Source organism: Macrobrachium rosenbergii, chromosome 52 (assembly GCF_040412425.1).
Source record: "Macrobrachium rosenbergii isolate ZJJX-2024 chromosome 52, ASM4041242v1, whole genome shotgun sequence".
NCBI classification, from domain to species: domain Eukaryota; kingdom Metazoa; phylum Arthropoda; class Malacostraca; order Decapoda; family Palaemonidae; genus Macrobrachium; species Macrobrachium rosenbergii.
This window is the reverse complement of record NC_089792.1, coordinates 2,204,988-2,217,110: the sequence shown is the minus strand read 5'-3', so window position 1 is coordinate 2,217,110 and position 12,123 is coordinate 2,204,988. Positions and strand designations below refer to the sequence as shown.

General features: G+C 34.7%; 1 protein-coding gene across 3 annotated transcripts in view; it reads left to right on the top strand.

The window, feature by feature from the left end:
• Positions 1-3,002: 3,002 nt before the first annotated feature.
• The window catches only part of Pka-C1 (Protein kinase, cAMP-dependent, catalytic subunit 1), a 972,169-nt gene continuing 963,048 nt past the window's right edge, over positions 3,003-12,123 (top strand). For 2 of the 3 annotated variants that reach the window (XM_067096271.1, XM_067096269.1), the window contains exon 1: positions 3,024-3,370. In XM_067096271.1, the coding sequence (XP_066952372.1) occupies positions 3,331-3,370 (40 nt within the window). In that variant the 5' untranslated portion in view covers positions 3,024-3,330. Of the gene's footprint in view, positions 3,371-12,123 lie in introns of all 3 variants that reach the window. The other variant, XM_067096270.1, reaches the window with a different exon arrangement.

Genomic DNA, 12,123 nt, shown 5'->3' with positions numbered 1-12,123 from the left:
GCGACACACACACAGACACACACACAAGCGGTCAGAAGGCGATTCAGTTCTTCCCTGGTCTTTCCCACGCAGTGATTTGGTACGGCGCTGTCAAGTGCTAGCCTTCTTTATGCTTTTGTCGTGCGTTATTCTTCTCGTTGTTGTCATATTTTTTATTTATCTTTTTTTTTTTATTTCTTCTCCTTTCAATCCTCGCCTTGACAGTTGAGATGCTGCTCTCTCTCTCTCTCTCTCTCTCTCTCTCTCTCTCTCTCTCTCTCTCTCTCTCTCTCTCTCTCTCTCTTTATTGTCCCCTGGAGCCCTACCTAAGTATAGCTCACCCCTCGTGTTCTCTCTCTCTCTCTCTCTCTCTCTCTCTCTCTCTCTCTCTCTCTCTCTCTCTCTCTCTCTCTCAGGATAAACTCTTTGACTTTTTCTTCCTGTCTCTCTCTCTTAATTTTTGTTTAATTGTTATTTTTTGTTCATCTTCTTGTTCACCTTCAGCGTCATCTCATATTTTATGCGTCCTCATTTATCACGATATTCCTGTTCTATCTTTTCAGGACTTGCTTCATTTTGTTCTGTTTATTTTTGGCATTTACTCTTTATTTATTGTGTATTCATGTGTTATTCGAAACTTGCTTCAATTTGGTTTGTTTATCTCTGGCTATTGCACTTTTAGTTTTTGTAAAAGGAAACTATTGAGTTGGTTTTGTCTGTCTGGCCGCACTTTTTTTCTGTCCGCCCTCAGCCCTCAAATCTTAAAAACTACTGAGGCTGCAAGTTGGATGCAAATTGATCATCCACCCTCCAATCATCAAACATAAAAATAAAAATTAAAAATAGTTTTTATAAAAATTTAGGTTAAATAAAAGTCAAAATAAATATGAATAGCATAATTAAATTTAAAACGCAGGCTACCACTGGGCTGTAAAATCTATATTTTCATGGAAAAATAAATAAAAGTAAAAATAAATGGGTAATGAAATATTTTCAAAACAAATATGACAAAAAGAATAAAAATAAAAATATGAAAATAAAGCCGTTATGAAATAAATGAATAAATAAATATAAACACAAATAAAGAAAAAATAAAATTGTATATAAAAAGAAAATAAGATAAATTTAAATGTTTTGTTGTTGATCACGTGGTTTCAAAAAAACATACCAAATTGGGTCCCATCTTTGTCTCATTACTTTTTATTTATATTTATTTTTATTGTCATAATTACTTTGTAGCGTATATTTATCTATTTTTACAGGCTACTTTGTGCCTGACTATATTTATCTACTGTTATTGCCGTTACTTTGAAAGTATCATTTATCCATTTTTATTGTCTAGTACTTTGCATTGTATATTTATCCATTTTTATTGTCTAGTACTTTGCATTGTATATTTATCCATTTTTATTGTCTATTACTTTCTACTGTATATTTATTTATTGCTATTGTCTATTACTTTGTATTGTATATTTATCTATTTTTATTGTCTATTACTTTCTTATGTATGTTTATTTATTGTTATTGTCTATTACTTTGTATTGTATATTTATCTATTTTTATTGTCTGTTATTTTGTACTGTATATTTACCTGTTTTTACTGTCTGTTACTTAGTACTTTATATTTACCTATTTTTATTGTCTATTACTCTGTACTGTATATTTATCTATTTTTATTGTCTATTATTTTGTATTGTATATTTATCTATTTTTATTGTCTATTATTTTGTGCTGTATATTTATCTATCTTTACGAGACGATTTTATGCCATTTTCATATTCTGCGTCATTCTTTCTCTCATCATTCTCTTTCCGTGTCACCTCATTTCTCGGCCATCTTCTCTGTTACTCCTTCAGTCTGCATTTCGCCAAGACTGTGTGGCTAATCTTCTTCATCTTCATTTCACCTCATTCTCTCCCACTTTCTTTATTTTTTTTTCTTTTTTTTCTCTCTTTTTATTGCCGCCCTTCCTGCTTTAGCTATTTTTACCGACTCTCCGCTTCGTCTGTTTATTTCCGTTTTCTTCCGTTTCCGTTTTCTGTGATACAGCTTTAAATTTTTTTTTTTTTTTCATTTTAGTTTTTATTTATGATAGTTTGAAATTTTTAGTTGATTGCATTTTGTATATGCTGTAGTCGTATTTGATTAAATAAATAAATATTTATATATATATATATATATATATATATATATATATATATATATATATATATATATATATATATATATATATATATATATATATATATATACTAAGATATTTTTGACATATTTATTACTTCCATTCTGCGTGACCTGTTTTAAGAATGTATTTCCGTTTCTGGGCCTCTTCCGGACATTTTAACCCCCCTCTCTCTCTCTCTCTCTCTCTCTCTCTCTCTCTCTCTCTCTCTCTCTCTCTCTCTCTCTCTCTCTCATATACCAAATTATTAAGTTTTCCATTTCGGACAATGATATATGTTTAGCGCATAATTTTTTTTTATTCTTATAATAATTTTTTCTTTGACGGCGTCTTAAATTTTCATTTCCAAGTCGTTTTATCTTTCTCTTCCTTTTGAACAGAAGATCTGTAATTTCCTTTTGAAGGGGAGGTAGAAGATAATCGCGGGATAGAAATAAGCAGGAATAACGGACGATAAACAGAAGGACGGAGGAAATAATAAAAGAAATAAAAATAAGATTAAAATAAGATAGAAAAAAAAATAGAAAATATAAGCCTGAAAGAAGCCTGAAAGGTTGGTTTAATTTTGTGCGTGTAGGTGTAAGTGTGTCTGTGTGTATGTTGGTTGAGGACTATGTTGTTGATAATAATAATAAAATAATAATAATAATAATAATAATAATAATAATAATAATAATAATAGAAAATAAAAAGCAAAAGGAATCCTCGAAGAAGCCCCAAAGGTTGGTTCAAGTTTTTGTGCGTGTAAGTGTAAGTGTGTGTGTGTGTGTGTGTGTGTGTGTGTGTGTGTGTGTGTATGTGTTGGTCGAAGGCATGTATCGCCTAAGCAGCCTCCGTCGCCAGTTGGATACCAAGACCAGCCAGTATCCACGTAGAGAGCGTGAGGAAGCGATGGGGCAGGAGCTGAGTATACCCAAGGGCATGCGTGCCCAGGCGGGCGGTACTAGTACCGCCACCGCCTCCGCCTCCGCAGCCGCGCAGTCGGACTTATGCCCGCCGGAGGAACTCGAGGATGAACTCCTCAACAGTTACGTCTCGAGAAGCAGGCGCCCCGTCGGCGGTGGAGGTCTGCCCAAGGGTGAGGTTTCGAGGGCCAGGCCCCCCCCCTCCTCCTCATCCCCCTCCATCCCCCTCCTCCTCCTCCTCCTCCTCCTCCGACGACGGCGACGATGAAGAAGGATCGTGATGACTCCGGATACGAGAGTTCAGGTGAGAGAGGTTTGTTTTTGCTCTCTTTTTTTTTAAAGTTTATTAAATTTATTTATCTGTGTCTCAAAATAAGTTGTTTACCCTTTTTGTTTTTTGTTCATTAAATTTATTTACTTGTCTCTTCAAATGGGTTGTGTACTTTTTTTTTTTTTATTAAATTTATTTACCTGCCTTTTAAAATGGATTGTTTTCTTATTTGTTTTTTGTTTATTTAATATATTTATCTGTCTCTCAAAATCGGTTATTTACTCTTTTGTTTTTTGTTTATTAAATTTATTTACCTGTCTCTTCAAATGGGTTGTTTACTTTCTTGTTTTTTTTATTTCCTGTCTCTCAAAATGGGTTGTTTATTCTTTTGTTTTTTTGTATTAAGTTTATTTACCTGTCTCTCAAAATGGGTTGTTTACTCTTTTGTATTTTGTTTATTAAGTTTATTTACCTGCCTCTCAAAATGGGTTGTTCACTATTTTTTTTTTTATTAAATTTATTTCAGGTTTGTCCTTTTTCTGGAGCTTAAATTTATTTCTTGTTGGTTTGCTGTACTGAGGTTTTTTATTTACCTGTTTTTGTTTATTGATTCATTTAGTTTGCCTTGATCCCATTATTTGTTTTTTGTTTTTGTTTATTGAATTTATTTACCTGTCCCTTAAAATAGTTTATTTATTAATTTGTAGTTTCTCTATTTATTTGTCCTTTAAAATGGAGCTTGGTTTCACTTCTTGTTGGTTTGCTGCCACTGGTTTTGTTCTGCACCTCGATGCTCAGTGGGTCAGTTAGTTTGCCTTGATCCCATTATTTGTTTGACAGTTATATATATATTTATTTTTTTTTTTTTTTTTTTTTTTATAATATCAAACTATAAGGTTGTGTATCTCCAACCTTCAGGACGATGACAGATTATATATATATCTCTATGCAGTATATGAGTATATATATATAGTTAGTATGGCCAATCTTTGTTTGTTTGAATGTTCGTGTATATATATGTAAGAATAAATAATATATATATATATATATATATATATATTATATATATATATATATATATATATATATATATATATGTGTGTGTGTGTGTGTGTTGTGACGTGTGAGATTGGAAGCTTACGTATATACCGGTATATATATATATGTGTGTGTGTGCGTGTGTGTATATAGAAGCCACGTGCACGTGTCCATTATTTTAACAGACTTAAACGTAACCCAATTTTAAAAGCAGACGTACAAACGGTGACGTTTAAACATAAAAAGCGAAGATAAAAATATCCTTTTCAAAAGGCACAGCGTGGCCGTTTCGCTGGAATGGCCTCCGGCAAATTTCCCGGTAGTCAGGAAATGATATGCCCATGAAATCACCGTTATTATGAAGAGTGTTAATATGCGATTGCCTGTTATTTTCATGTGCGATGGAGTAGGGTGGAAAATAGTGGCTGTAATGATGTCGTTTCGAGAGATACTGGCGAGAAAATAATGGCTGGGCGTTCGTTGCCCTAATTACGTTGTGTAAGGATTGGGAAAAATGTTCAAAAATTAGAGAATTGTGAGGGGAAATAATGAAGTGTAAGGATTGGGAAAAGTGTTCAAAATGGGTAAGGATTGGGAAAAGTGTTCAAAAATTAGAGAATTGTGAGGGAAGGAATGAAGTGTAAGAATTGGGAAAAATGTTCAAAAAATGAGAGAATTGTGATGGAAGCAATGAAGTGTAAGGATTGGGAAAAGTGTTCAGAAATTAGAGAATTGTGAGGGAAGTAATAAAGTGTAAGGATTGGGAAAAGTGTTCAGAAATTAGAAAAAATTGTGAAGGAAATAATGAAGTGTAACGATTTGGAAAAGTGTATAAAAATGAGAAAATTTTGAAGAAAATAGTGAAGTGTAATGATTGGGAAAAGTGTTAAAAAATGAGAAAATTGTGAAGGAAATAATGAAGTGTAAGAATTGGGGTGAGGATTGGGAAGAGTGTCCAAAAATTAGAAAATTGTGAAGGAAATAATGAAATGTAAGGATTGGGAAGTGTTCAAAAATGAGAAAATTGTGAAGGCAATAATGAAGTGTAAGGAGTGGGAAAAGTGTTAAAAATTAGGAAAAGCTGTGAAAAAATGAAGAAAATTGGGAAAAGTGTTAAAAAATTAGAGAATAGTGAAGGGAATAATTAGAGTAAGGATTGGAAAAGTGGTAAAAATCAAAGAATTGTGAAGGAAATCTGAAGTGTAAGGATTGGGAAAAGTGTCCAAAAATTAGAGAATTGTGAAGGAAATAATGAAAGTGTAATGATTGGGTTAAGGACTGGGAAAAGTGTTCAAAAATAAGAAAACTTTGTAGGAAATAACGAAGTGCAATGTCAGGAATAATTAAAGTGTTATTGACGCGTATTGTACAGAAATATGGTTCGTATTATTGTACACATCTGTGATGGTTCATGCGAAGGAAAATGAAGAATGTATCACCTATGTGTGAAATTATAAAGCATTTTGTGTGGCTTGTGAAACTGTGCCTTCATTCGGCTAGTGAGAGAAAATGTACTTGAAAAAAAAAAAGCAAAAGAGGGGAAGAAGAAAATAATAATAAACAAAAGATTGTTCTTGGTGTCCCACCAAAAAATGCTTAGGGTCTTTCAAATATATTGTGATAAGACAATTGTTGCCGAGAGTACAAAAAAAAAAATGCGTGGAATATGCTTGGTTAACTCTGAAGTTCCTTGGAATGGAAACATAAATTTGCTGTAGAAGACAAGAAGACCACCTTATTTAACAGCGCCGTGGTCTGTACTTTTGTCTGTGGTCCCTGTAAACATGGAATAAAACAGGTGAGAAGTTATCTCTGTTTATTTTTCTCTTGTTTTTTTAATGGTGATGATAATTGCCATCAGTTTCATAACATGTTTTTTTCTGTGGGTTTTATATCACATTTCAAACCCAGTTTTTGTTTGTTGTTTTAAGTAGGCTAGTAGACAATTTGTTGTTTTCGTGTAATTTCAGTTAGTAGGTAATGTATTGTCTTTGAGTTGCTGTAATTATTAGATAATTTGTTTTATTTTCTTCGTGAATTAAGTGAAGTTTGTTACTTTCAACTGCCGGTAATATATTATTTTGAGATAGCAGTTTGCCTACTTACATGCTTCTTCAGAGTAGGACACCATTTGAAAAAGATGGTTTATTCGGTTAAAAAGTTACTGTTTGATTGCATGAGCAATATAAGACTGAAATTATGACATGCCTTCAAAATAACAGTTGCTCTTCCGAAGCACAGATATACGAGACCATTTCTGACAGAAATGTCACTAAATGATTTGACATAAAGCTGCAAAATATGCGAGGCATTTCCTCACTTATATTTAATTTTTTTGATAAGGGAGATCTCTTCATTCTGTATTTCCCATTACCTCCTCTTACTTCTTCCTAATGAACACCATAATATTCTTTGGAAGCTTGAATTTCAAGTCAGTGGCCCCTATGGTGGGCTTATTCCATATGAACAGGGTTCATCTTCGGAATAATAAAAACATTAATTTGTGTCACGACCAGGCCTACAAGCAGAGTATAGTAAAATCTTTAACTAGTGGAAAACCCAGAGAGAGGGTTTCCACTGGAGTATAAAAATAGATATTGATTCTGTGTTAGTGTCCCTTTTAAGTGAGGCATATATACCTTTGGGGACTGCGGTGCCTGTGCCTGCACAGTGCGATTGTTTCCTCGGAAAGAAAGGAACGCACAGTGTCTCCTGGTTTGTTTGTACCTGAGAGAGAGAGAGAGAGAGAGAGAGAGAGAGAGAGAGAGAGAGAGAGAGAGAACACACTTCTGTTACATGGTAACGTTTGTAGCATCATTGAATGTCTCTGATAAAAAGTTGCTAGTGAATATTTATGACAGTGGCGTAGACTCTAATTTTTGTAGGTGTAACAAAAACTCCTTTAATTTATATTCGTCATAGACCTTTGCAATTCTTTCTCTCTCTCTCTCTTTTTACTCTGGTCTCCTAATATCTCGGAAAGGAGAAGGAGGTCTATTTAACATATTATGACGCATTGGGGGATATTAAACGGAGTGACTTACAGCCGCAATGGCAAAAACTTCTTGGTTGCTGAGGAGCCATGCGGCTCTCTCTCTCTCTCTCTCTCTCTCTCTCTCTCTCTCTCTCTCTCTCTCTCTCTCTCTCTCGTGAATTTGTCATTGGCACTGTGATCATGATTCTCTCTCTCTCTCTCTCTCTCTCTCTCTCTCTCTCTCTCTCTCTCTCTTGAATTTATGTCACTTTGTCACTGTGAGTCATTTCCCAGAGGAAGTTTCATAAGCTGTTTTGAAAACCTCGTTTCTCTCTCTCTCTCTCTCTCTCTCTCTCTCTCTCTCTCTCTCTCTCTCTCTCTCTCTCTCCTAAAAAGATGAGTTATTGTCGAAAATTTTATTGAGGAGGTTTTATCTTAAAATTTCCGGTGTTCTTTTTTGAAAAGCTCTCTCTCTATCTCTCTCTCTCTCTCTCTCTCTCTCTCTCTCTCTCTCTCTCTCTCTCTCTCTCTCTTCCTTCCTGGCATCTTCCGCCAACTCCTCTCAACCTGAGAACGTCACCAAGTGCCAAGTGATGAGGTGTGCTTACACACTCGTCTTATTTACTCTCGTGTCACATTTGAGGCCAACTCCAATATTTGTTTGTTTGCCGAATCCGCTGCAACAAAATTGGTGCATCTTTCATTGCTCAAACGCTTTTTGAGAGAGAGAGAGAGAGAGAGAGAGAGAGAGAGAGAGAGAGAGGAGAGGGACAGAGAGAGAGAGAGAGAGAGAGAGAGAGAGAGAGAGAGAAACGAAAAGAACAGCAGAAATTTTAAGATATTAAAAATGCAAAATGCTCAATAAAATTTTGACATTTTTTTTTTTTTTTTTTTGAGAGAGAGAGAGAGAGAGAGAGAGAGAGAGAGAGAGAGAGAGAGAGAGAGAGAGAGAGAGAGAGAGAGAGATTATCTGAAAGAACAACAGAAATTTTAAGAAATAACACCAGAAATTTTAAGATATTAAAAACTGCCCAATAAAATTTTAATATTCACTTATTTTTTTTTACAGAGAGAGAGAGAGAGAGAGAGATTATCGAAAAGAACACCGGAAATTTTAAGATATTAAAAACTGCTTAATAAAATTTTTACAATCAAATTTTTTTTTAGAGAGAGAGAGAGAGAGAGAGAGAGAGAGAGAGAGAGAGAGAGAGAGAGAGAGAGAGAGAGAGAGCTCTTGCCCTGTCGTTTATTTATACTGTTTGTTTGATTCCGCGTAAGCGCACGCATACTTGGTACGAGGGAAAAGGGTTGTTGAAAAGAATTGTATTTTTTTTTTTTTTTTCCTAGCAATTTTTTTCCACCCCGATGGCTTGTTTCCGTTTACGTGAGTTTGTTTGTTTATTTGTTTTTTTATGTGACGCTTTAAAAAAATATATACCTTGTTCGGAGGCAGTTTTGTTAAATATTTTACCATTTGAAATGGAATCAGTTTTTTCCGAAACGCATTTTGCAGATACTTTGTTTCATATTGCCGAAATAGTATGGGGCCGACAGATGTTTTTCATAGTAATTATTTATGTATTATTATTATTATTATTATTATTATTATTATTATTATTATTATTATTATTATTATCTGGAGAATTTTGTCCCTCGGAAATTAGCTTTTCGCTGACTTAGTGGAAAATTTAGTAACTATGCTGTCAGTCATATTGGCTAAGATTATAAAAAAGACTGACGTTTTAAACATAGAAATAAAGAAATTATCAAAATAGATATCTACAAAATATTATTACCTGCCAGGTGTTCTGTTGAGGTTAAATAGACGTATATCATTATCGTTTTTATTTCTAGTAAGATAAGGTCACCCCAAGTTAATTAGTGATGCATTATCTCCATAATTATGAAAATATTTAAATAAATCATATCTATCTTTCCATAGATCCTTTGTTATCGACATTTTCGTTAACCTTATTAACACAGACAAAATGTTGTCTGTTTCATTTCTTACTGGTATTTATCATAAATTTATTTATAAATATATGATACGAATTTATTTCTCATAATTCATTCTTCTTTCTTTTAGAGAAGGCACGAAAGCCTTTGAATTCATTGAAGGAACTGCCTGCATTGTTCCTCTTATCGTCGTAAATAAACAAAGTATAGTCAAATTGTTTCAGCATGATTCAACCCCGTTACAACATAGGTCGTTTTGCTGACGTTGCAAAAGTCAAAAGTTGTTGACGATAGCTCGATGACAGCGGAGCAAATATGATTTATTTTTTGTATTTATTTTTTGACCTTCGCGTAATGACAGAAATCTCTCTCTCTCTCTCTCTCTCTCTCTCTCTCTCTCTCTCTCTCTCTCTCTCTCTCTCTCTCTCTCATGAATTTATGTTACTATGTCACTGTGATCGTGAATCAAGGGTGCTCTCTCTCTCTCTCTCTCTCTCTCTCTCTCTCTCTCTCTCTCTTTCATGCCAGTGTGATTGTGATTCAACGGTGCTCTCTCTCTCTCTCTCTCTCTCTCTCTCTCTCTCTCTCTCTCTCTCTCTCTCTCTCTCTCTCTATCATGAATTTATGTTACTCTGTCACTGATCGTGATTCATTCAGTTTTTGCCATGATAAATCATTGATAGTGGTCTATCCTGCCAAGAAACCATGTTAGTAATTATTTAGCCACTCTCTGTGGGATGATAAAATACAATTAAACCTTAATTGACTTTTCCTCCTAATCTGCATACTGAACAAGGGATCAAGGGAGCAGAGTCAGTGGATGGTGTACCATTAATCATTCATGAGGTCAAAGAAATGAAGGACTGATTTCCTCAAGGAAATTGATTTTCTTAAGGGAGTTGATTTTCTTAAGGAAATTGATTTTCTGAAGGGAGTTGATTTTCTTAGGTGAATTGATTTTATTAAGGGAGCTGATTTTCTTAATCAACAGAAAATCTATTGCATAATAAAAACAAACCTACAAATCACGAATGACTGAACGGTTTTATGTTCGGCTCCATTTCTAGGTGAAATATCGTTAAATGTCACATCTGCTTTTGATCGGATAACTCTTCTTGTAACAGATTTTACTTACTGGGTTCAAGTTTTTTTTTTTTTCGTGACTGTATTAGATGTTTTTTCTCTGCAAATGTTTACTGATTATTGTGCTTCTTAGTAGTAAAAATGTTACAACGAAGTGAAATTCGTTGATGATCTGACCTGTCCATGACTTCCAGGCGAATATTTGTCAGGACTCTTTATTTGTTTTATTTTGGCCTTCCTTTTTCTGGGCTTAAGGAGGTGGGGAGCCTCTTTTTTATATTATTCAACGTTTGAAGTATAAAAGCACTAAGTCGCACTTCTCAGAAGTGAGGTCCACGGTGAAATGCATGTTACAAAACAAAGTGCAATGAAATTTTTATATGTACAAAGCTTGTAGCTTTCGTCCAACTTCTGTGGACTTGATCACTAAAATGGAGCATAATAAACAGCTCGAGAAACAAAGTAAAGAAGGAAACTATGCATAAAATGATCGAGTCCACGGCAGTTGGCAGTTGGATATAAAGCTATAATATATATATATATATATATATATATATATATTTATATATATATATTTTTCAATACACTGTGTTTTGTAACATGAATTTCATTGTGGATCTTACCTCATATTGAACGTTTACTTAGAAACCATGCATTTTGATAAATAAAAACCCTAGCATCAGTAATTTTTGAGAGATGGCCATTATATTTAATTTAGAATTTGTCACCTTCAAGGTCGAAGACCCCACGCAAAGTTAAAGTTTGAAATAATGCGTACAAGAAAAACGAACACATCATAACTCCACTAACCAGAATAATCCTTGCTCTGCATCTAAAGCTGGCTCAAAGGGCGGGAGATTATCTGTAAGACAAGCGAATTCCTTGAGGGAGGGACGTTTTGGCCGAGGGCGTTCGTGTTCAGTTTTAATAATGAAACAGCTGGAGTAAACAGCTGGCGTCCAAAACCTTGTGTTGTTCTCGTGCTGTCATCGAGGATACTTCTGTACAGGTAAACAAGAAACGGTTCAAAAGTAATGGCATCAAAGGTGTGACTAGATTGAAATTGAAAACGCTGGGACGAAGAAATTGGTATTGATGGAGAGAGAGAGAGAGAGAGATTAACCACTTCAGGGAGAGAGAGTAACCACTTCAGAAAGAGAGGGGAGAGAGAGAGAGAGAGAGAGAGAGAGAGAGAGAGAGAGTAATTAATCACGTCTGAAAGAGAGAGAGAGAGTAATCACCTCTGAAAGAGAGAGAGAGTAACCACTTCAGAGAGAGAGAGAGAGAGTAACCACGACAGAGAGGGAAAGAGAGGGAGAGTAATCACGTTAGAGAGAGAGAGAGAGAGAGAGAGAATCCCTAATGAATGTTTTGATTAAAGTTATTTCTAAAGTAAATTGCTCTACATTTCATGCTCGAGTATGTGGGACTCATGTCGCCCCAGGAAAGGTACATTCGACTGAAGATGTTTTGAGGCATTTTGGGAAGAAGAATCCAAGAAGGAGAGGGATATTTTGTCTTCCTCCGTTCTCTCATCCCAAAGCTTTTTTTTTCCTCTCAAAAAAAAAAAACTCAAAGACTGTTTTTGTCAGAGGGGTCCTCCCCCACTTCCTGCAGAGTGGACTCACTCACTTTGAGGTGGAAAGGAGTCCTTCTAACAAACAAAAGCTTTGATGTTTATGTTTTTTTTGTGATGAAAAACTTTGGGATGAGAGGGAAGAGGAAGACAAAGCCT